This window comes from Oncorhynchus masou, chromosome 24 (assembly GCF_036934945.1).
Source record: "Oncorhynchus masou masou isolate Uvic2021 chromosome 24, UVic_Omas_1.1, whole genome shotgun sequence".
Classification (NCBI taxonomy): domain Eukaryota; kingdom Metazoa; phylum Chordata; class Actinopteri; order Salmoniformes; family Salmonidae; genus Oncorhynchus; species Oncorhynchus masou.
In genome coordinates, this window is record NC_088235.1 from 75,516,488 (window position 1) to 75,542,336 (window position 25,849).

Consider the following 25,849-nt stretch of genomic DNA (forward strand, 5'->3'; position numbering starts at 1 on the left):
CAACTAGCCATTTGAGACCAATGGTTTAAACCAATGGTCTTAGCAAAAGTTCAGAGGTATGGGTCTTTGTGCATTTACATCTCACATATTTACTCCCCCCTGCAGGTGGGATTCATAGACTACATTGTCCACCCTCTGTGGGAGACGTGGGCTGACCTGGTCCACCCTGATGCCCAGGACATTCTGGACACGCTAGAGGACAACCGGGAGTGGTACCAGAGTATGATCCAGCGCAGCCCCTCACCCACCCTTGAGGACAGGGACCTTGATGGGGGGCCAGGGGCCCTGGAGGCCATGGCGGGGGGCTGCTGCACCTCCACAGGGGACAAGTTCCAGTTTGAACTCACCCTGGAGGAGGAGGAGGAGGAGGAGGGCGACATCGAGTCAGACCTGGAGAGCCCACCCGAGGAGGAGATGTCACTGGGGGGAGAGACTTCTAGGAAGACCCCGGCCCTGTCTCAATCCCCAGAGCCCAGCAGCAGCACCAGACACCGGCCCCCCTCCCCTCACCCTGGCCGGGCCCTCAGTCTGACCACCATGTCAGTTAGGAGCCCCGGCCATCTCAGGACGTTGAGCCCCGGGCTGGACGGGGACGACAGAGACGATATGGACAGAGAACTGGGTCAGGAAGGCAATAGTGTAGCGTACCTACGGCTTGGCACGTAACACCAACCCTAGCCCACCCAGTACCTCATTCAGTCCCTGCCTTGGTTCGTGGGTCCCAGCAGCAATTGGACATGCAGGGTGGGTTTTTTGACAACAGTCTGTAATGACAACAGTCCCTTTACACTGAAGACACCTTTACACTGACCACCTTCCCTCCGTTTAATCTTGTAGAACAAGAAGTATTGTTATATCCTCTTTTTTTTCTCCTTTGTGCCAGATGGGACTTTTTAGTCCTGCTTTCTGTAATTGATTCTAGGGGTAAAGTGTCAGAAACAGACTGCTGTATATGTCTAGCTGATCTAATGACATGGCTAACCAGTCTCACCAACGTCTCCTGATGGAGCAAGGAATTCTACCGAGAAAATGTCTTCCTCAAAATGATGGAATATAGATCTATTCAATGGAATATTGTAAGGATTGTGATCAATTTACAGGGTCTTAGAACTGTTGCACCATACAATTAGGGGGATTATATTTGTTTGAATTCAGTAAGCATAAACTAGTATATTTTATTTAGTTTCTGAGATTTCTGTGAATGATAAGTTTAACCAAATCCAGTATGTACCTGAATAGTGAGATAATTGTGACTTAAACCTCAGGGTATGGAGAGAGAAATGATGTAGCACAGACATCTTGGGTGCCCCTTAACCTAGACTGCCTGTTTCGAGTTTTGTCGCTGACGACAAACGTTTCTTAGAACTTCAAGAGGTTCAAGTTACACAAAAATACATAACTGATTGACATGTGTCTGGCGCCCTCTATTGATCTAAATGAAGAGTTTGAGAACTAAAGCAAGTTAATAAGTATGGAGTAAGAAACAAACAGTACCAGTATAATTATATACAGTGGGGTCTGAAATTATTTACACCCTTGATACAGAATAATTTATAGGAAATCTTTATGGGTGTCAATAATTCTGAACCCTACCTTTTAGGGGTGGAAAAGTCATTTTTTAGCACAAAATATAGCTCAGTATTTTTATTATTTATTTTATAGAGTCAATATTGCTATTCTTTATCAATGGTGTCAATAATTTCAGACCCCACTGTATACAAGTCAAGTATTTAAACATTTCCTGAAGTACTGTGGTTGATTGGGTTGTTTTAAATCTAGACAAACACCACCACTACACTCATATTCGTAAAATTGTATTTGTTTTTATGGGGTCGTATTTTACGTTTTTGTCACATTTTTAAATATGATATGAAATGGTTGTTTTCTTTTATATATTTGGGATGTCTTCAGTATGTCTGTTTGTCTCTGTGCTTTGTAAGCATAGTTATCAGGGTGCCTCCACCATCCAGTAGCACTTTACAATCTCTGTTGTAAATTAATTCAGTTCTGAAGCGCTTGAGCCAAACCATGATTCTACTAGACAGCTTACTGAAGGTTGTGTAGATCTGAGAGGAATGGATAGGTGTAATAAATGTGGTAATAATTCCACCTAACCTATCAGAGTGGTTAAATTGTGGTTAAATTGTCATGTACTGTAGCTTAAACCTATGAAATCCTGTCAGATCTCCACAAGTGTCTAGGGGTTAGGGGCTATGGGTTGTTTCTAGACAGGGCCGCAGAGTAGACGAATAGGGGGTTTTGTCCAGTAGGGTGCGATGCTTTGAAAGTTGCAGATAGAAATGTAGTGAACAGAGATGATATGATTCCCTGTAAAACACAGCAGAAAATAATTTCCGTATTGACATTTGATAACTTACCATTTGCCTGAATAGGCCCCTAATGTCTTGTTTAATTTGTTCTTGAGGGAAACAAGTATATAGGGAAAATTGTGCCACAAGTGTTTGGAATTTGAACCAAAGCATCTGCCAGCCTAAGTCATTATGAAATGTTTAACACAATGTTCTCTCTGAAGTTGATTGTATTCATGTTATTTGATCAATTGTTAGAATTATGCTAATTTTTTTAATGGGAAATGTCGTACCTTAATACGTTGGATGTAATGCTTCGACTTAAATGCCTCATTCAAGTTTGTCAAATTGATTAATGTTCTGCTCTTCACAGGGATACAGCTTTTATCTACAGTATGCGAATGCCAATTGACCACAGCAAAACACATCCATTTTCCACCAATGCTGTATAACTTTTAACAAGTATGCTACAGGGAAGGACCAACAGGAATTGTAAGACGTTGTGGAGAATATGCTTGTACCTCAGATGTACAGTACTCGTCAAAAGTTTGGACACCTTCTCATTCAAGGGTTTTTCTTTATTTTTTACTATTTGCTACATTGTACAATAATAGCGAAGATGTCAAAACTATGAACACATATGGATTCATGTAGTAACTAAAAAATATTTTTTGAGATTCTTCAATGTAGCCAAGCTTTGCCTTGATGACAGCTTTGTACACTCTTGGCATTCTCTCAAACAGCTTCATGAGGAATGCTTTTCCAACAGTCTTGGAGTTCCTACATATACAGTTGAAGTCGGAAGTTTACATACTCCTTAGCCAAATACATTTAAACTCAGTTTGTCACAATTCCTAACATTTAATCCCTGTTTTAGGTCAGTTAGGGTCACCACTTTATTTTAATGTGAAATGTCAGAATAATAGTAGAGAGAATGATTTATTTCAGCTTTTATTTCTTTCATCACATTCCCAGTGGGTCAGAAGTTTACATACACCCAATTGCAAATGTTTCAAGTAGCCTTCCACAATACTTTGGGTGAAGTTTGGCCAATTCCTCCTGACAGAGCTGGTGTAACTGAGTCAGATTTGTTGGCCTCCTTTCTCGCACACACTTTTTCAGTTCCGCACACACATTTGCTATGGGATTGAGGCCAGGGCTTTGTGATGGCCACTCCAATACTATGACTTTGTTGACCTTAAGCCATTTTGCCACAACTTTGGAAGTATGCTTGGGGTCATTGTACATTTGTAAAAGACCAATTTGCGACCAAGCTTTAACTTCCTGACTGATGTCTTGAGATGTTGCTTCAATATATCCACATACTTTTGCTTCCTCATGATGCCATCTATTTTGTGAAGTGCACCAGTCCCTCCTGCAGCAAAGCACCCCCACAACATGATGCTGCCACCTCCGGTTGGGATGGTGATCTTTGGCTTGCAAGCCTCCCCCTTTTTCCGCCAAACATAACAATGGTCATTATGGCCAAACAGTTCTATTTTTGTTTCATCAGACCCAAGAAGATTTCTCCAAAAGTGCAATCTTTGTCCCCATGTGCAATTGCAAACCATAGTATTTTTATGGTGGGTTTGGAGAAGTGGCTTCTTCCTTGCTGAGAAGCCTTTCAGGTTATATTGTGGAGGGCCACAATTTTTTTCTGAGGTCTTGGCTGATTTCTTTTGATTTTACCATGATGTCAAGCAAAGAGGCACTGAGATTGAAGGTAGGCCTTGAAATACATCCACAGGTACACCTCCAATTCACTCAATTTATGTCAATTGGCCTATCGGAAGCTTCAAACGCCGTGACTTCATTTTCTGGAACTTTTCCAAGCTGTTTAAAGGCACAGTCAATTTAGTGTATCTAAACTTCTGACTCACTGGAATTGTGATACAGTGATACAGTGAGTTATAAGTGAAATAATCTGTCTGTAAACAATTGTTGGAAAAATTACTTGTCATGCACAAAGTAGATGTCCTAACCGACTTGCCAAAACTCTAGTTTGTTAAGAAGTTTGTGGAGTTGTTGAAAAACAATTTTTAATGACTCCAACCTAAGTTTATGTAAACTTCTGACTTCAACTGTATATTCTGGGCACTTGTTGGCTGCTTTTCCTTCACTCTTCGGTCCAACTCATCCCAAACCATCTCAAATTGGGTTGAGGTCTGGTGATTGTGGATGCCAGGTCATCTGATGCAGCACTCCTTGGTCAAATAGCCCTTACACAGCCTGGATGTGTGTTTTGAGTCATTGTCCTGTTGAAAAACAAATGATAGTCACACTAAGCGCAAACCAGATGGGATGGCGTGCCGCTGAATGCTGTGGTAGCAATGCTGGTTACGTGTGCCTTGAATTCTAATTAAATCACAGACAGAGTCACCAGCAAAGCACCATCACACCTCCTCCATGCTTCACGGTGGGAACCACACATGCGGAGATCATCTGTTCACCGACTCTGTGTCTCACAATGTCACGGCAGTTGGAATCAAAAATCTCAAATTTGGACTCATCAGACCAAAGGACATATTTCCACTGTCCATTGCTTGTGTTTCTTGGCCCAAGCAAGTCTCTTCTTCTTATTGGTGTCCTTTAGTAGTGGTTTCTTTGCAGAAATTTGACCTTGAAGGCCTGATTCACACAGTCTCCTCTGAACAGTTGATGTTGAGATGTTTCTGTTACTTGAACTCTGTGAAGCATTTACTTGGCCTGCCATCTGAGGTGCAGTTAACTCTAATGGACTTATCCTCTGCAGCAGAGGTAACTCTGGGTTTTCCTTTCCTGTTGCGGTCCTCATGAGAGCTAGTTTCATCATAGCACTTGATAGTTTCTTCAAGTGCAGTCGCAAAAACCAACAAAGTTCTTGAAATTTTCCGGATTCATGTCTTAAAGTAATGATGGACTGTCATTTCTCTTTGCTTATTTGAGCTGTTCTTGACATAATATGGACTTGGTCTTTTATCAAATAGGGATATCTTCTGTATACAACCCCTACTTTGTCACAAACGCATTAAGAAGGAAAGAAATTACACATGTTAACATTTAACAAGGCACACCTGTTAATTAAAATGTATTCCAGGTTGCTACATGATTCCATATGTGTTAATAGTTTGTCTTCACTATTATTCTACAATGTAGAAAATAGTACAAATAAACACCCTTGAATGAGTAGGTGTCTAAACTTTTGACTGGTACTGTACATAGAGAAGAATCAGTGGAGGCTGCTGTGGGGAGGACGGCTCATAATGCTGGCTGGAACGGAGCAAATGGAATGATGGAAACCATATGGGAACCATGTGTTTGATACCATTCCACTTATTCCGCTCCAACCATTATCACGAGCTCGTCCTCCCCAATTAAGGTGCAACCGACCTCCTGTGATAAGAATACCTCCCATTTTGAAGCGATAGGACAGTGAAATTTGAAATGAACAGAACTTCCAAAAAGGTTCAACAGCTCCAGCTTGGTTAACTTGCCTGCGAACTAACACTAAAAAGTATCCCCCCTTAACTCTTTTCCTGGTAAGGCAAGAGAAGAGTACATTAGTATTCATACATACTGTACTTTGACAGTATTCCATTCACTCAGCTGTTTGGTCATGAATAAGCAAACAGCTGAAATAAGAACCTTAAATTGTGATGGGGAGGAGCTCAACTGCATTGAGGGTAAAACGTACATAAATCAGTGCCATTCAGTGTTAAACGTGTTGGCTGAGAAGTTAGAATGGTGATAATTTGTTCCCTTGGTCCCCTTTTATTGCTTTGCTCTGAAACAGTGGCACACGATGGCATGCCATTACTGTTGTACTTCTGTTCTATGACCGTCTTTTCATCCTCAATGTTGTTCCAAGTCAGATATTTATTCGTAGTATATTTGTCTGTCAAAATGTAAGTACTGTAAAAAGAGATCTTAACGATAGAATATGTAGTTGTGACATGCATTTTTGGACTAATATATACCCATCAGAACCCCAAATATAAGCTTGTTTTACTCCAATGTTTGTAAACAATGTAAATGTAAACAAACACTGTATAGCCTCAACATGGTTCAAACTATAATTTTGATATCGTGGAGGGTCAGTCCCTTGCATCCATAGCTCAGTCTATGAATTAGAGTGTGGGTACATTTCTCCAGGCCCATTCCTTTTTATTTATTTATTTAGTTACATTGTTGTTTCAATTAAGGATACTAGCTTTCAATACATTTTTCTGGAGCCTAAAAAAAAAATCAAGTATACCTTTCAAAATGTATACATCTATCGCTCCAATATTTGTTTAGAGAATTTGCTTTGTTTTGTTTATCATTTTTAAAGCCCAAAGTTTCTGGAGTTCAAGTTGTTCAAGGTGAAAATGCCAATAAATATGGAAACCTGTATGCCTATTAAATGGATCAATTTTGTGCATATTCTTAAATCTGTCTGGGCGCAAATAGTTCATTTCTGTTTTATTGAATCCCGGCCTAATCTTTGATTCAAGCATTATTCTACATGTCAATTTGAACGCGGGATATTATTTGCAATGCAGCTTTTAAAGGTAGTGTACCTGCGTGTGCAGAGATCATTCACCGTAAACTGCTGCTTGTGTCGGCTCAGCGTTAACCCACAACTGTATAGCAGAACTTTTTTAGATTTTTATTAAGCCATGGGTTTACGACGCCCCAAGTCTGTCCACGAAAATAAGACTATGAAGTGAACATTTTTTTGCATGGAGGTCAACGAAAAATGCAATTGCTAATTTGCTTCGTTAGGTTTTTTTTTAATCAAATAAAGTAGACGATTCGGGAATAACGACTTTATATCGCAGTTGTGCCTGCTCTTATTGTCTCGAATGGTCCCACCAAGTGGCGATTTTAGCATGTAAATATTGATGGGGCAAACAACAACAAAAAAAGTGGGACGCAATGCCAGCAAAACCACGACACATAAAAACATATATGGCAGACTTGCTTAAACAAATGTGGTTTCTACTGACAATTGAGATGTACAAACTATGGCATAGGGGGATGACACGCGGATAAGACGACGGACGTAGTCAATATAACTACTTGTTCAGCACTTTTGAAATGTACAGCGACAGAATTCAGAACATGGGCTGTTCTTACAGTGTTCTCCCTGTACACGTCAGAACCGTGGGATAAACACATGGGGCATATAAACAGACAATGAAAGCTCTTACAATAATCGATTATTACATTTCTCTAAAAGAGTTTATAGGCTATTTGTGCACCACCAAGTTAGAACATCAGGTGAAATTAAGAGGTGAAAAATAGACCAAATTATTAGCGTGAGGGACATTGAACGTCGTTTGGGTCTTTGCGTGTCAAAAAAGATACACGTCATATAACTATTTTCGTGTTAAATAGGCTTTTAATATGACACGTAAAACACACAATTATATTATAGAATGTTGTGTGTGCTGAATTTGCACGTGCAAGCCAAGCACCACCACTTCTATCAGAAGCACTGTCAAAGCTGTACAAAAAAGTAGCCAGTGTGTTTACAATACCGCATTGGTGAAAATAGACCAACATATTAGGGTGAGGCACATGTGTAGTAAGCTGTTAGTAGCCCAACATACACTTAGTATTACTTAGCTACAGTATACTTTTCTCCCTTGCATATTACATCATCTATGCAGCAGCATACATGACATTTTTGGACTCGTCGGGGTCCTTTGTCAAAGTCTGGCATTCTTTGGATTTATGGTGGGAACTAAAAAATAAATAAAAAAAGCCACTCGATTGAATAGCAGGCTAACTTTAGTGGTTTCTTTGCAACGCTTGCAGTTAGCCACTGATTCCTTCCAAACGACTCATTTGATGTCATTCTGTGGCCAATGACCTTGAGCCTTTTTTAGATGGGCACTTCTAATATAACTCAATGGCAGAACCCAAGGGGCTAAAATGTAAACGCTCTAACCTTAGAATTGGGGATGACGTACTGTCCCATGAGTGACAGAAAACAGAGCCAATCAGGTGCAACGCTCTGTATTTCTGCTGGTTAGCCCTACCACCACAAAGCACTGAGCTAGGCTGAAACACCTGCATTTTGAGTTGCCTTAGTCAAGAAAGCAAAAAATAGACCATGATTGTATGCGGCTTAATTAACTCTTTCTTTTTTTTTTACATTGTTTGCAAACTGATGTGACATGTATTAATGGCAAAATAACAAGCAAAACAGGCAAGCCCACCTAAGTGTGCCGCTCAAAACGCCCCGAATGACGAGTCGCCACTGGTCCCACCTGATCTCGCCTCCTCCTGTCTGCCTTCCATTTTTGAGGACATTTCCATTGTTAGAGCCATCACTTCGACTATCTTTTCAATATAATACATATTGGTTGGGTCCAGATTTCGGGCTCTAAAGAGCAGGGTTTCTCAAACTCAAACTGTCCTGTGTCACCACCCGGGGGGCACTTTCTTTTTTTTTTTTACCCAAGCACTATACAGCTGTTTCAAATAACCAACCACAGTATGAGTCATAATACCCATAAAATCTAGAGGTCAAACAAGGAAATGTTTCCAATCATTTTTCCCCATAGAGGATTTTAGAAACACTTATACTGAACAAAAATATAAAACGCAACATTCAACAATTACCGATTTTACTGAGTTAAGAGTTCATAAGGAAATCAGTCAATTGATTGGCCCCAATCTATGGATTTCACATGACTGTGCATGGGCACAGCCATGGGTGGGCCTGGGGAAGCATAGGCCCACCCACTTGGGAGCAAGGCCCAGTCAATCAGGAGTTTTTCCCCACTAAAGAGCTTTATTAAAGACAGAAATACTTCCGGGGGGCTGGTCTCAGACAATTCCGCAGGTGAAGAAGGCAGATGAGGTCCTGTGCTGGCGTGGTTACACATGGTCTGTGGTTGAGAGGCCGATTGGACATACTGCCAAATTTTCTTAAAAGACGTTGGAGGCAGTTTATGGTAGAGAAATGAACATTCAATTCTCTGGCTACAGCTGTGGTGGACATTCCTCTCAACTTGAGACATCTGTGGCCTTCTATTGTCCCCAACACAAGGTGCACCTGTGCAATGATCACGCTTATTTTAGACAAAACGGCACATTTTAGAATGGCCTTGTCCCCAGCACAAGGTGAACCTGTGTAATGATCATTATATCAGCTTCTTGATATGCCACACCAGTCAGGTGGATGGATTATCTTGGCAAAGGAGAAACGCTAACAAACGTGTGCAAACAAATTAGGTTGTGCCCAGTCTTTTGGCTGCCGTTGCTAGAAAAATAGATTTATGACTTTGAAAGAGGGGTCTCAAAAGGACCATACGGTGTTTAAAGGGTGTGTCAGTAACCAGATCAACGCAATAACACTTTTTGTAGCAGCGCCTAAAATAGCATTTTCAACCAATCTATAGAATTACTTGTAGAATCTACCTCAAGGCGCATTGAAGCTGTTCTAGCGGCTTGTGGTGGCCCAAAACCATATTTAGACACTATGTTACCTGTACTTTGGAAAAAAGCTGCATATAAAAGGAACATTGTTCTCCAGAATATGCAAAACAAAATAATTTTTAAGTCAAAGGTTTTCCCACAGATAACATTACATGTCTAATGATGTTGACAAGAAGTTGATATTCTGCCATGATTGTTGCTTTTTCCAATAGCTTCTTCTTGGGATCAAAATTACCCCAAGTTGGTCATCGATGCATGTCAAATATGTTGGTAGCTTGAGGGTTAAGCGTTCTGGATGAAGGCTTGAAATATATTTACAAACTGTTCATACAAAACAATGAACCTCAATTTGTTAGCATTGGGTTTATTTGTCAATACATAGGGAGTTATTTAACACAGTATTGTAGAATCACACTGACAAAATATATATATTTTTTTAAATCTTTCAATTCATGAAATACAGTTCAGCAACTGATCTTTTTGAAAGACCATTCAAGTTAATCAGGGAAGCTGGTACTTATATTGTAACAAACTATTTCAAAACATGACTGTTGGTTTCAGTACAAACGCGTGTCTAGTTTCTTCTGGGTCCCAGTACAGGCAGGGGGCTTACCTCCCCGTGAACAAATATGGGTGGTCATTACATTTTAGTTTCTGCCCATGACCAAGTACATGTTGATCATAGTTTGACTTTAAATGTAATTCATATTAAACCTCAAACAAGGACCAGTAACCCCCCTGCTACTCACCTTGTACATTTTGCAGACCAAGGTGAAAAGCGATGACATTGCTTTGTCCTGAAAGTCATCCGTGTATTCCTGCAAAGCAGCAAAGGAGGAGGAAGTGGAATGTCAATGTACAGGCTTGACATTGGCACAGTGTTTAATTGCATGACCTGCTATACACTTAAGAGTTTTAAGTAGCACTGTATCCTGTCAAAAAAACATTACTCGGTAACCCCATTGTTGATTGTTACGGATACAGTTATCCTGTGTGTGTGTGTGTATCCTGTGTGTGTGTGTGTGTTTCTTTTCTCTCCTTCTCCCCTCACAGGTGAAAATCATCACTCCCCAATCAGTCAACAATCAATCATCAATCAGAAGACACACCTCCTCCTATTTCCTAACCTATCACAGTTCCTTCCCCATGGTTTAAAAACCCCATCATTTGTTTGTTCTAGAGCTCAATCTCTCTGTAAATGCCATGTCTGTAGGGCTCTGTGTTTCACTCTCGCTTTGTGTCTTAACCTCTCTTTTGTTTAAGCACCTCATAGCACTTTCATCACCTGTGAGTATTGTTTTTGGTTATGGTGTTTGTTTGTTGCTGGTGGGAAAAGGGGGAAACCAAGACAAGTCGCCCATGGGCATACACTACCCGTAGGTGAACTTTGTTAAATACACTAGTTAGAACTGGGCGGACCACCCACTGTATTTTTGGTTAGTTAGTTAGCTGTTGTTAAAGTAGGCTAGTCTAGCTTAGGGGTGTTTTTGAATACTTATTGTTTCTTTCCTTGGGTCCAGCTCAGCCCCTTTTCCTGCTCCCCCCATTACCGTGTGTTTATAAATAAACCTGGAGTTTGACGGTAGATTTCTGTTGTCGTGGTTATTTCGTTCACACTTTTACTTTGTCACAATAATAATTTGCATGAGTTATGTTACGGGTCTCATTACCATCCCCCCTAGACTGTCGGGCCAAAAGGGATTCGTAACATTGATAAACAGTACAACCCCTGGTTGTACTATAACAATGTTATCTACATTGTGCACCTAGTTTCAGTCCCGGCATGGTCTTCTTACCCCGTTTATAGTCACCATGGGGACGTGTGTTTTGGCCGGACTGAGAGCTTTGGTCTTCAGGACGTTCTCATGCATCAGTTTGAAGCCGAGCTCTCCCTTCTCACAGGACGTTACAATGTCCCACATCATGGAGGGGACGTGCAGCTGTAAGCACTAGAGGAGAACAGAATGCAACCAGAGCCCTTGACGTAAACAAATGCATCTTGAATGACGAAAAATGCAACAGCTAAAACATTAAGTTAACAGTACAATACTCACAGGTAGGGCAGCATCAAGAACGTTAGCTGCAGATTCCCACTGAATGTAGAAAACATGCCTAAGCGGAAGGTATGAAATCATGAATGAACAATATTTCAGGTTACAAGCAGTTTGCCATTTGATTGGCAGGCGCACCTCAATCATGTTACCATGACACTCTGGTTCTCCATGTTGACAGGTGAAGGGAGAATTCCCTGAGGGAAGCTCCCGTGAAAGAACACCAGGAATAAGACTGCAGCATTAACACAAGATTCACTTCTGTGATTACGGTTGATTTCTCTAATGTTCTTATTCACTCAGTAGTCTAACTGAACACAGATCCATCAAAAGGCCTAAACGGAGGTACAACCTGAACTTCACTTTTTAAAATGTGCCCTACTGAACATGACCCAGTGCGCTCCACTTCGAGAAGAGGCCTACGTGTGCCTTGCCGTAGGGCACCAATTTGACGTCCATGATGTCGTGGAGCATGGCCCAGGTGGGGAAGAGCTGCTGGGGGAGGAAGGCCCTGCAGCCTGAACACAGACTCTCATAGTACCGGGTCACCTCCACTCGGGGTACCGCCAAGTTGGGCCTGGTGGCATTGAGCTCTAGACACTGCTTCTGAACCTAGACAGGATCCATGAACACGTGTGATACATGTTCAGGGAAAGCACGTGTCGTGGAATCATTCTAATCAAAAGGAGAGACTTACATTTCTTCAAAAACAAGTCCACTTTAATATTTAATTACTGCAGTAATGGAGTTTGTCAACTAAAAACCAGTCTGGCCCCCAGCTCCATATTGGAGCCGTTCCCCCAAGTACAGAAACATTAACTCATGCTATGGAATGCAGTCTTGCTTGGCTTATCACCCAAAGACATCGTAAATCTCTGTCAGCATTAAATCTCCCAAAGGCCCATCCTCAGTAGAACACACACAGATTAAAGTGTTCTAAGAACCACCTATTCTGTTGCATAAAACAACCATTTGATGCAATAACAGTATTATAACATAACCTTGAAATGTATGTTCTCACACACGGCAGGCTTACTGTTTCAATTAGACAAATAATTACTTGCCTGGAATTTACCTGAGAATTAATATTGTGGGAACCAAAACAACTTCCAATCCCCAGTTACATGTTGAATGTTAAGAAATCATAGTAAAATGGAGGGCTTTGAAATTCTCATGAAGGCACATTTAAGGGCTTAACTTGAACTGAAACAAAACAGCTTGTTGGTGTCACATTTCTCATTGACATTTGGCTTCAGTCACATGCCCTCACGAAATGTAGGACCTCTGATGCTCAATTTCAAACGCATGACTCATTCAATCATGGACAGGGAACTCTTCGAACATCAATTTAAACTGAACCCACAATCCTGTTAAACAATGTTTGGGAATATGGGATATACACTGACATTTACATATATTGCAGGAGAATGTCTTAATGCTTGGTGATATTACACACAAAAAGGACATTGGATTTTTGTAGAAAAGGACACTTTAATCATTCAACTGCGACAGATGAAATACTTCAAGCCAGAATCAAGAAAAAAAAAAATCTTGAATAGATTTGATAAAACAAACCTAAACTGAGCCTAGCAGTTGTCATTATAATAATGTCTCAGTGCAGTTATTCAAAATTGATGATCATCCTTGATGATCCATTCACAAGCCGGTTTGGGCTTCGACTTTCCTTGGGATTTCTTGAAAGTAGAGCAGAAGAAAAAGGCAAATAACAGGTGCAAATATCATGTTGCTTACAGGTACTGAAGCCAAAGCCTTCCTTGACACTTATCTCAGACAACACTCTGACCAATTTGAAAGGCCAGTGGGTTGGAGCTCCTCCCACGAATGATTACGATCATCCTCAGGATGTGCTAACAAGATGGATTTTTTGTGACCACTTGAGAAGGGTATTTTGACAACTATACTCTTTTTAATAAATGGTTAATTTAGTCCTATACAAAACTACCAGTCTAACAAATACAACATGAAAACATACCATTGTTTATGTGCAGCCAAAAAGTAATGCAATAACAATTTTACAGAGTTGGACTAATGTTGCTTACAGTCAATTTTAAAGTGCATTATGCAATGTTTGGGGGGGGTTCCATGTTTCAAAGTACTTAACTGTCACGTTCTGACCTTTATTTCCTTTGTTTTGTCATTATTTAGTATGGTCAGAGCGTGAGTTGGGGCGGGCAGTCTATGTCTGTTTTTCTATGATTTGGGTATGTCTATGTTTCGGCCTAGTATGGTTCTCAATCAGAGGCAGGTGTCATTAGTTGTCTCTGATTGAGAATCATACTTAGGTAGCCTGGGTTTCACTGTGTGTTTGTTCCTGTCTCTGTGTTTGCACCAGATAGGGCTGTTTTGGGTTTTCATGTTTCTTGTTTTGTTAGTTTGTTCATGTGAAGTGCTTTATTAAACATGAATGCGCTTTGGTCCGCCTCTCCTTCGACAAAAGAAAACCGTTACATTAACTCCAACCTATGTCAAGGTGGTATAAATTACAGTTTCACAAATGCAAAAGTTAAAAACCAAGCAGTCTTAAAAACATTTGAAAGTCAAGATACAACAAACACTACGACAGAATTTCATTCTAGATATGCTTTTGAGCAGACAAATAGATCGTTAGAAAAGTCTTTTTAATCTATTTGCTTATTTAGAGATTGTAAACACATTAAATGTAAAGAAGATCCAAAAAATTCACATTAGCTTCAATTAAATCTGTTCAGGTTATGATGAACAAAAACACTGAAACACAGACGGGTTTAACGGCCTTTCATAAAAACACATTTCAAACAGACCCTTAAAAGTGCCTCTTCAATGATACCATCCTTGTCTTACAATGAATGAGATGTCCACGATGAGGAGTGTTCCTGACCTATCATAGCCAGTTATTGTAAATAAATAAATGAGCATGTTCAAGTCCAATTGTAATAAAACTCCTGAAGCATATGACTGTCTTTGTAGTGCATTTACAGTTCCAGATGATAAATATTGGCAAGGCAACCTCCCGACTCAAACCTCAAACATTTACCCACTCACACACTTTCTCTCACAAGCTGAAGAAGCGTTTGGTGTTTTATGCTGTACTGTCTTAACAGTCTGTGGGGCAATCAATGGACGATAGTCATAATCTCCAATATGGGGAAAAAAAGGCAGAAAAGGCCAGGGGAGATATATAACAATTCCTCTGAGCCTGGCTCACGTTGAAAAGACTGTCTACACATTGGAGAACAAGAATAGTCTTACACTACAAGTGCAATTTCAAAATCAACCGGAAACTTTTTTGGGATTGCTATTTACATACAGTGCTCTCTCACATGCCCCCCAAAAATGCAATCTCACAGTTTTCAAAGATCCTTTGACCTGAAGGGTAGCCTGACTGAGCAGGACTCTGGCTGAAATGCTATGTTCAGTAAATAGTACACAGACTATTCATCTGTCATCCCTCTCCAGAGAGACATTTTCTCCAAACTACCAGATACACATAAGAAGCAGGTTTACCAGATTAACATAACACACAAAACAAACAATGTTGACCGTTATAAAACGTACATTTTCACCAATCCCAACATGCTGGGCAATAGAATCACTCCTTATAGTGAGCAATAAAATGCACCAATGCAATGTCATCATAATATACAAGACATCGTCCACTTCTAGCACCAATAACCCCGTCACCCCTGCTTCTGGTTAGGTTAAGAACATGATAATAATACTATACAAGATCTCTAAATCACGTGAGATTCTTGCGTGCAAAAGCTAATGACACCTTCTGTGTCCCTACCGTTGGATTTCTACCTCAATACCTCCTCTAGTCTTGTTTAAAGGTCTGATTCATACACGACAAATGTGAGGGTTATCAATGTCGATAACGAGGCGTCATCAAGTGGTCTCCAAACTCGCTGCATAGTACTAATCAGTTTGTCAAAGTACTTTGTTCGAAATCTAACAAGAATATCTTGTGTATGTTAGCATCACAAAACAGATTTGGAAGCTTGTGTCCTGAGAAATAAGTGCATTCATAAAGTGTGTCAGGTAAGGTCCAATGAAGGAAAATGCGTTTTGAATCATTGAAATAGGCTACATATACCTTAACGAGAGACTGACAAATACCTCAGTTCATACAGCATACATAACCTAATGTCAACTGCAAGCAACTCATCCCCCCACGAGATTTACCAATGATCGACTCGAAAAATGTGAACATAAATCCATTTTCAACATGGACAATTCCAACACCACCATCATACACACACTAATGCAGGAGTGGGCAAGTTTCGTCTTCATAGTGTCTTTCCTTTAAATCAGCAACTGATTGAGACCTGGGAAACCAGAAGTGTGCACTCAGAGTAGGCAGTGGCAGTAGTGCCAGGTACAACTCTGAGGGAGCTGCCCATCTGCTCTAAGGCAATCAATAGTGAGGTCCATTTCAGATTTCCAGTTTCACACACAGTGCTGTACAAAACACTTGGCATCTGATTGGGGCCAGGCATCCACACGGACTCTGATTTACAGAGAAATAATGGAAGACAGAGGATTAGAACAGAAGGCACTTTCACCACCAAATGTTCCACCATGTTCTACTGTGAAAGGGCACATAGCATGAAAGGTTACACAGAGAGCAGATAGAATGCTTTCTTTGTGTGTGTGTGTGCTACCCAACGCTGTGGATTTTGTGTTTGTAGTAATATGTACTTGAAGTAAAGAAATAAAACATTGACAGTTAATAATTACTGTTCTCCCTCAATTAGCCACAAAATCCCTAGTTTGAAAGCAACTGTTTTTCTGGAAGCTGTGCTGCGCCATTTTCCCCAAAATCCTCCCCCTCCTGTGCAAGCTCCCTAGTAATTTGAGTTCAACCAATGAGCTTCAGCCCCTCGCCATGTCAGTAACAGCTAGCAAGTTGCAAATGAGCGAGACAGAAAGGAATGACGTGGTGCACATAGACATAGTACGCAATTTTGGCTTGTGAGCGCTTCTTTCAGAACTGCTGGCTAAAAAGTAGTCAAAAGTATGGGAGAATCCCTTTAAGCATTTTACCACAGTGGACAATGTGAGCAAGGCTTAATGTAAACAGAAAAACGCTGGCAGGTATTTTTGTTCTCCATGTCTTGAATGTCAAACCCTCTCGCAAAAAGCCCCTCTTTAACTGTGGAAAAAAGTAACAGAAAAATAAAGAAATACATTTCAAAGTGGATTTCAATAGAATCTACAGCAATTACTTTTTTTTTGTTTCTCCAAAAAACGGTGTAGTATTGTAGAGATTTAACAAAAATAGAACATGTGAATGTGCTCTTCCATGTCAAAATCCACTCCGCCCTCCCCCTCCTCTCAAACCCAACGCGCAGAAAGCCGTTTGCTTTTTTGTTTTCTTGTATGGGAAAAGTGAGGGTTTGTGGTCTTTATTAGTTCTGTGTGTTTCCTCTGCGTGTGCCAGGCCCTGTCCGGGTTATCTTGCGCCTCATCTGGGTTGCTGCTGGGTTAGGACAGGACATGCCAGAGTTACATTCAGCAAGTCATTGTGCTGGACCAGGGAGGTGTGTCTATAGTGAAGCACCAGCTCTCTCAGGGAGCTGTACAGGTCGTAAGGCTCGGCGAACCCGTAGCCCGTGGATGTCTTGAATATCACACAGTGCTTGATGTCCCCGTCCACACTGCATGTACAGATATGTGAAGTCAAGAACAGAACCTTTGGTTAGCCGAAACACAGCAGTAAAAGTGATATTTCACCCCAAAACCACAGTTTGACAGATATTTTTCAAGACCTCAGAAGTGGACTACTATCAAGATCTACACGCCATAAACGTTCCTGCTACAGTGGTTCCTTACGCTGCGACGTGTTTGTGGTAGATGGTGGCAGATTGTGGTAAATTGCCTCGTTCTGTCATTGCGCCACACTATCACAAGGGGGAGGTAGAACGCTGGCTATGCTTTTGGTTTCTCTCCCTCCCCCCGCAAAAATAATTGCTTTATTTACCACAGTGTTTTCCAGACCTGAGCTATTTATTAATTTACTTATGAACTGTACTGGTTTATTTAGGCAACTAAATGTATGTTTAGGTTAGGCATATTTTGTAGGCAATTTGGCAGCACAAAGCTTTTTGCAGCACTCATTTGCGCCTTTGGATCAAAATAAATAAATACCAATACCATTCCCAAATGTTCTGCAATCCCATAGGTTTGGACGAGCTAAATCAGTTGTGTTACTGCTTGCCGGAACAAAAGCCTGCACCCATAATGGCCCTTTGAGGATAAGATTGGCCAACCATGTTTTTAGATGGTCCCGATATTTCCTGTGCATTTGAGATTTTCAGCATCTCGGCAGGTGAGGCCGGAAAACATCTGATAAACCTGGCTAAACCCCACCCAACTGTCTAGCCGTATTCCAACCCGAATCATTCTGTGTTCACTAAAGCCTTTTGTTCACACAGCAAGCTTTAATGCTCAAATCAGTTTTGTTTTTCAAATCTGTTTTGGAATACTGACTGTCAAACAGCAAGTTACAAGTGACCAAATTGCATTTGTGTGTGTTCAACAGCAGTCATTTGCTGACATGGCTATGCTAGATGTAATCCTAATGACGGGTATGTGTGCAGTGTTGTGGGCTGATTGGTGGTGGTGCTCGTGCTTCCTATCACTCAGAAATGATGTATCTAGCTAAGGTGGTGACAACAATGCCTGCCATGGACGTCTCCCAGTATCTTTGAATGTTCAAAATGATAGTGTAAGAAAACATGTAAAGCCTCAGAGGAAAATATGAACTTTCAAAACAAGTCCTTTTTTGGCAAGCCACAGCAGTCAACTAGCTAGCTAGGTATCTGTTTAACTTTCTAGCGCATTCACTAATTTGTTTGTAAACGATTAACAAGCTAGTTAGATACCACATGTTATTGTCAAACTGTCAACAGAGTAGCTAGCAAGCAACAATATATGCCAAATAACAGTCTAAAAACCACACGAGGGCAAATAAATTAGATTTGAACGTACAGACACAAGTCGCATGGTCAGGAATCAGATTGGTATCTGATTTTAAACCACCTACGAAATGCCAGTATTCTTCCTTCATAGCCTGTTCTCCATCTTCTTTTGAAATAGGGACCCAATATGTTTTCAGCACTTTTATTTCCATGACTGAGCTAAACTTGTTTTCTCATGGCTCTCATTTTGCCACTCTGCAGAAGCAATCTTTTGTAACATTGAATTGCAATAAAATCACAGTATTGAATCACAATACATATAGAATTGTGAGAATCGCAATACATATCGTATCAGCACCTAACTATCATGATAATATTGTATCGTAAATTCCCAGCCCTAATATATGCATTTTTTATTTTATTTGAGTCACTTCAAACTGCCAGTGTTAACAAGGCTTTGCAGACCCCAGGTCAGGCTAACGGGACTCACACTACAGAGCAGGCGTAGGAGCCCTTCTGAGACTGGCTGTCTCGGATCAGGAAAGTGCCGTCACCCTTTCCTCTAAGCAACTCCTCGGCTTGGATGCGCGTGATGTCGCCCACGTACCAAGTGCGCTCGTCGAGGTGCGGCAGGTCGTCCTCCTCATCCACCAGAGAATACAGGCTGGGAGGTAGAGGGGAAGAACTGCAGACATGGGGAGGAAACCAGTGTCAATACGATACGCGATACGACATGATAATACGTGGTAATACATTACAACTGGCTAAAGGCCACGTTGGTTTCACTCACCCTTCCATGTCATTTTTGATCCCTAGCCACTCGTTAATCTTCTTCTGTCTGGTGCCCTTCTGATTGAGCCACCTGGGACGTTAACACAAGCAAACTGTTGGACTGTCATGTTCCTAAATATTGCCGTGTGTGTGTGTGTGTGTGTGTGTGTGTGTGTGTGTGTGTGTGTGTGTGTGTGTGTGTGTGTGTGTGTGTGTGTGTGTGTGTGTGTGTGTGTGTGTGTGTGTGTGTGTGTGTGTGTGTGTGTGTGTGTGTGTGTGTGTGTGTGTGTGTGTGCGTGCGTGCGTGCGTGCGTGCGTGCGTGCGTGCGTGCGTGCGTGCGTGCGTGCGTGTGCGTGTGTGATAGAAGGGTATAACTTACACCAGGTACTGGTCTCTAATCTTTTTCAGCTGCACAAGGTCCGTTTTCAGGCTACTCATCTTCTTATCGATCTCTCGGTTGTCCATCGCATGCTCTTTCAGGTCCTGCCCTAACTTCCTCTTCCTGTCATGGATCTCAGTCACCCGCGACTTCAGCTTATCCCAATTACTTTGGATACTGGGAGATGGAGCGGCAACATTGTTAGGTCCCCCACTTTAAAATCATGATCATGACCAGCTTGATAGTCAATCAGAGGGCTAGTTCAAAGCCTGTTTCACAACAGGAAATTCCTAGAGCAAGCAATGTATTGTGGATACCTCTCAGTATCTTTGCTGTTTCCCTCCCTGAGGAACTGGTCAATGTTCTCCTTGCTATAGCCTTCTTGGGTCTCGCACTGCTCCTCGGAGATCTTGATGGTCTCGTTGAAGGCCTCGATGGCCGTGCGGTTCATCTGTAACTCCTGAAGTACAGGGAAAACAGACAATATTGGGCTCATTTCAAATGCTATGGAGCCCAGACCCAAATGGGACAGTGAAAAACACAAGTGTTGGATATGTACCTGAGAGGTGCGAGTATACTCTTCATACAAGACATCATATTCCCGGCTCGTCTCCTGGCAGTGTTCGTGGTACACCTTCAGTTGCTCTCCTACTGCTTCCACGCTGTCCCCTTTTACCACCTGATCCTGGAAACAGCAGAGACCACAAGTCACTAACTGACCACAGCACTTGAGATGTTGAGATAAGGTGCATTCAATATGGGCTCAGTGCATTTCAAATAGAGAAGGGCAGCAAGCAAACTGATCTCACCTCACAAACAGAATTGTTTGGGGACATTTCAAACAAGCTTAAGTGCTCTTGGGAATGCCATGGGTTATTTTCCTTCACGCAATGTGCCATAAGAAATGTAGGGCCTTCCAGAAAGCATCGGAGTGCTGTTCGATGGCTACATTCCTTATCTCTTATAACATCTCTGTTTAAAAACCAAGGAGTCCCATTAAGATATGGCCCAGAAGCCAAACCAAGACTGAGTCCCTTCAGAACAGGATACAGAACACTGTAACAATAATAACAGAATGAGCCTACCTGCTGATATTTGGAGATTGGGTACAGTAGCCGTGAGTCCAGATTGGGGTTGTACTGGGCCAGCGACTCGTGGTGATAATACAGGATGAGTTCCACCACAGAAGCAAAGGTCAGCGGCTCAGAGAAGCCGTACTTGCCTCCTTGGTTGAAGATCTTGATCAGCTGGTTGTTTCCTCCTTTCCTAGAAAAGTCCCGAGACATTGTGCAACATCACTGAGGTTCTGTGAAAGACTCTGGAATCTATCCAAAGTGGTAAAATGCCATTGCACTTTAAATGAGTGACTAGGCAAGCTCAAACTGTATTTTAGGAGGGACAAAATAGTCACTTTTAGAAAGACTTCATTATTAATACCCTTACCTGAGAGTCAATGTATATTCTCCTTGCACCTTGCTTGAGGCATCTCGGACCAAGAAAGTGCCATCTGGTGTGTCTCTCATCTTGTCATTCACCTCATCTCTGGAAAAATATATACAAATATATAGCATGATTATATAATTAAAGATGGTTGAGTAAGACGAGTGACAATATTTTCTTCTTGAAACAGAAGATCGTGGTTACAACTGTAAATAACCAAGTGTGGATATCCATTATTTATACATTTTACCTGGAAATGTCTCCCCAGTACCACTCTGCATCAGCCATCTTGCTGCCATCCCCATTGACGACAGAAGATGCCATGGCTTTGGTTTTGGAAGGCTTGGAAGGTAGGGCTGTCAAAGAAATCAATAGGTGGTGGTGTTACAAATACAGTGGGACATCCAATCATAATTTACCCAGGAGGCAAAGATGGGTTTTTAGTGTAATAACCTTGTTAAAACCAAGTATAGAGTTTATTTGTTATAATTAATTGGTATTAGATTTAAAAGATGATCGAATTGCTCCTGAATTGTAATGTCATTAATGCATTTATTTTTAAGAAATATTTATTTTATGTACAAGTGAATAGGCTGATGTACTTTTAAGTTAAAGTTTTGATCAATAAGGTAGCTTGTTAAGCTGTGGCCAATGTGAGAGTTGACCTGGTTAACAGGAAGCCTGGGAAAAAGAGACGTTGAAAAAAAGAGGGAGAGACATTGACAGAGAAATGTAGAGACATTATCAGTGTTGGTGAACAAAAACTATTGTAACGACCTACTTTTGATCCCACTTCTGACACCAGTGTAATGAAACAGCAGGCAGCAGGTCCGAACCCTCGACCTTCAAGCCCGAAGTCCGGCGCGCTATCGACTGTACCGCAAAAGTGTGCTCAGGCGGCAGTCGATTTCCGCGCTTATAAACCCAGGGTCATTACACTATGAAAGACGATAAAAATAGAACAAAACCCATCTCTACCGAGTTTTGAAGGGACATACGGATTTGATTTGATAAGAGTTATTATTATTTTTTGTTAAGAAACACTTGGAGGCTGAAGCTACCGTCGCGTCCTGGAGGTATTTGACAGCTCGAGGTTAGCCTAGGATAGTGCGAGACCTGGAGGGAATTGCTTGTGGAAGATGAACGAGTTCATGTTTCCATGAGATATCTGTTGCTGTTAAGGAGTACTGTCGGCATTGATAGCTGTGCTTGCTGTGGATCTTGTGAGGACACCTGCTGGAAACTGCTATACTTCAGTGAGGAAATATCAACGAGTAGTGAGTAACTACAACGGTGGGGCACTTCGGGACTTTATGTATGGCATAATGTTTTTGGAGCATCAACGCGCGCCAACGGGTTGGGAAGTAATTTTGGACATGGGTTGTGCACGACTCATTGGGGTTTATTCTTTTGATTTATTTTGATGTGGTACATTGAAAATGTGATAATACACATCTTTACCCTTATGTCTGTTGCATTGGTGGAGTCAATTACTGTTTCAGTTTAATTTAATGCATGGGAAAGCACATCCTTATATAACAACAAAAATCTATAATCATTCTATCTGAAGTTAATACTCTGTCATATCCTTATCGAGTTTACAATAGGGATTCGTATTGGAGATGTCCTTCTCACCTAATACTCCATGCTGTTCAGATATTCTAAGGTAATATGGTGAGAGTCACATCCGAGCCTGGTGAGGGGGTTACATTAGTGAGTGTGCTAAATTGTTGTGAGCTTGTGTGTTTACCTGATGACATCTGGTCCAGCTCCCAGGCCCTCGCCACCAGCAGCCTCTCCAGCACCTGAACCTGATGACCTTCTTCTGACCTGGACACAAATAAACACACTCATACGTAAGTCATTCAGAGGATGGTTGCTGTTTGGGGTTTTAGGCTGAGTTCCTGTACAGCACTTTGAGATATCAGCAAGGGCTATATAAATAAATTGGATATGATTTTGATTTGATGGTGGAAAGTTTTGCTATTACAATTAATTAAGGTGGAGAGAGTTGTTCAATGCGATAAGGGGCTGGGGGGGGGGGGGGTCATATTTTACATTAGTACCAGATGGATGGGTGCCATAATAGGACTTCAGTTACTAACATTGTGGGACATTGGAAAGGTGCTGAGGGGACGTATACTCTGCTGACTATAGAGAATAGTGTTATGGAACAGACAGGTGTTATGGCTTCAATCTCTTTCTGGCTCCATCTGAGGCCCATTCCTACAGCCAGAACTCTGTAGACTGACAACAGCATGCGCTCAAGAAGATGCTGGCACTGTTAATGAATTCTCTTCCTCTCTGTGTCTGTGGGCTGGCCAGTGTGTCTCTCTCCCTCTCTCGCTGGCACAGCAAAGCCCTCGTGAAAGTGGCAGAGGGACCTGCCGTATATGAAGATGGCAGGTTTTTATCCCCCTTCAAGATTAGTTTAAATTTGAGTTTAAGTGAAAACAAATATTTTGTCTGAAAGTTTCATGACCAACATAGGCACAGTATTTTGTTTAAATGTGAAACTGACCCAGTGGTGAGCAGAAGAGGGCTGTAGAGGAATGCGAGGGTGTGGGGGTCCAGGCCGTTGTGGGCTGAGCTCTGGCCCACTCGGTCCTGGTGTCTGAGCAGGTAATGCAGGCTCGGCAGGGGCACAGCCGGGGGCTCCAGAGCCTTCAGCAAACGCCTGCCTGTCTCCCCGATGGACAAACCTAAGATACAAGAACCAGCAAGGAGATTGTCACTCAATCTTAGTGCCTTGGCTGTGAGACACAATGGTAAGTAAGCAACATTATTTTCTATCCAAATCCAAATTAACATATTTTGCTTTGCATTTCTAAGGGATTCCAAAATATACACAATTATTTTGACAGTCCTGATAGTGTGCTTCAATGATGGCATTTAAATAGTTTTCCTTAGCTTTGTTGGCCACCAAGTAGAATATGCTCCTTGCATCAGTTCTTGACAAGATACATGAAGAAGCATGTGAGTGCTAAAGGTGTTGTTACCTTCTTCCTCTTGCAGGGTAGTCTTCAGGTTGGGATAGATAGACTTTGGGATGACGGGGGATGGCAGGTCCTGTAGGAATCCCATCAGGGCCTCTGAGAGAGCCTGGGTGTCGTACTGGCCCATCTCAGGCCCAGAGAGCTCTGTAAAAGGCCACTTTAGTCGTTAATTCAGACACTGCAGAGTCCGTTTGTGTACATCGCTGGTTCTCCCGTTCTGTGGTAAGGTCTCCAGAGAGTGTTGTTGTGGTGTGGCAAGTGTTACTGGTGCGGCTAAGTGTGCTGTCTGGGAGACAGTGTCCAGACTCGTCCTACGACAGGTGACAGTGTCTGAGTGCCTAAAATAACGTCCTCCTTCTCTTCCATCGCTGTGACAGGCAGGCAGACCAGACTGGCTGGGTGCTGTTTACTGCTCTGTCACGCCTCAGCTAGCAAACAACAGCTGTCTGAAAAGGCCTGCCTGGCCTGGCCGAAGTCTCTCTATCTGAGCAGATAGACTGTGGGGAAAGTGTCTGGCATGTGTGAGCACAAGGAGGGGAGAATCTGAGTTGTTCTATCTGTCTGTGTCATGTTAAAGGTATGTGTGGGTTGGTGGGGGGGAGGTCTAGCTTACACCTGTTCTGTCTGCACATGCAGAAAGTCCCAGGTCACATGAACTCTAGGAACAGCCTCTCCACGTAAACAGATCTTACAAAACACACACTGTTCACTTTCTCCAGTCGAAACAAACTGTCATGCAATTATAGATATACACGTATATCAATCGGAACATGAACTTGTAGAGACAATTCTATTGAATTTAATGCAATTGTACTGCCAATTTTACTGAGTTCCTGTGAGGAAACCAGTCAATTGAAATAACTGAATTGGGCCCTAATCTATGGATTTCACATGACAGGGAATACAGATATGCATCTGTTGGTCACAGACACCTTTTAAAAAAAAGTTAAGGTTGTGGATCAGGAAACCAGTCAGTATGTCATGCATAGGTGTAATAGGTGGCAGGGTTGTCAGGCGCAGGAGAGTAAAATGGAGTGTAAAATGGAGTCTTTTAATAAAGCTCACGGAGTATGCTCCATAACACTAAATGTAAATAAACAAACAAACATGGGTACGAGGACCCGACGCGCACCTATACAACAATCACACTACACTGACAATAAAACAATCTCTGACAAAGACATGAGGGGAAACAGAGGGTTAAATACACAACAGGTAATGAATGGGATTGAAAACAGGTGTGTGGGAAGACAAGACAAAACCAATGGAAAATGAAAAAAGGATCAATGATGGCTAGAAGACCGGTGACGTCGAACGCCGAGCACCGCCTGAACAAGGAGAGGCAACAACTTCGGTAGAAGTCGTGACACAGTATCTGGTTTGACCTCCATTTACTTCATGCAGCGCGACACCTCCTTCACATAGAGTTGATCAGGCTGTTGAATGTGGCCTGTGAAATGTTGTCCCACTCCTCTTCACTGGCTGTGTGAAGTTGCACAATGACATACACGCTGTCTGCCATCTTCCCGGTACAGTTGAAACCGGGATTCATCCGTGAAGAGCACACTTCTT

General features: G+C 41.8%; 3 protein-coding genes across 9 annotated transcripts in view; 1 reads left to right on the top strand and 2 right to left on the bottom strand.

The window, feature by feature from the left end:
• The window catches only part of LOC135512648 (3',5'-cyclic-AMP phosphodiesterase 4D-like), a 185,056-nt gene extending 178,365 nt beyond the window's left edge, over nucleotides 1–6,691 (top strand). For all 7 annotated transcript variants that reach the window (XM_064934884.1, XM_064934883.1, XM_064934886.1 and 4 more), the window contains one exon: nucleotides 106–6,691. In XM_064934884.1, the coding sequence (XP_064790956.1) occupies nucleotides 106–666 (561 nt within the window). In that variant the 3' untranslated portion in view covers nucleotides 667–6,691. The remainder of the gene's footprint in view (nucleotides 1–105) is intronic.
• Nucleotides 5,813–17,661, bottom strand: LOC135511444 (gamma-interferon-inducible lysosomal thiol reductase-like). Its single transcript, XM_064932951.1, has 7 exons — nucleotides 17,603–17,661; nucleotides 17,280–17,427; nucleotides 12,201–12,382; nucleotides 11,774–11,987; nucleotides 11,516–11,668; nucleotides 10,469–10,537; nucleotides 5,813–5,824 (listed from the first exon to the last, which is right to left on the bottom strand). Exons 1-7 carry the CDS (start codon nucleotides 17,659–17,661, stop codon nucleotides 5,813–5,815), a joined length of 837 nt encoding a protein of 278 aa, XP_064789023.1.
• Nucleotides 17,662–18,955: 1,294 nt separating this feature from the next.
• On the bottom strand, nucleotides 18,956–24,780 carry LOC135511699 (phosphatidylinositol 3-kinase regulatory subunit beta-like). The gene is made up of 11 exons (XM_064933175.1): nucleotides 24,281–24,780; nucleotides 23,803–23,983; nucleotides 23,032–23,111; nucleotides 21,532–21,637; nucleotides 21,285–21,383; nucleotides 20,927–21,107; nucleotides 20,401–20,526; nucleotides 20,159–20,301; nucleotides 19,842–20,018; nucleotides 19,481–19,552; nucleotides 18,956–19,375 (listed from the first exon to the last, which is right to left on the bottom strand). The coding sequence occupies exons 1-11, from the start codon at nucleotides 24,402–24,404 to the stop codon at nucleotides 19,177–19,179; spliced, it is 1,488 nt and encodes a 495-aa protein (XP_064789247.1). The 5' UTR covers nucleotides 24,405–24,780; the 3' UTR covers nucleotides 18,956–19,176.
• Between the last annotated feature and the right edge of the window lie 1,069 nt (nucleotides 24,781–25,849).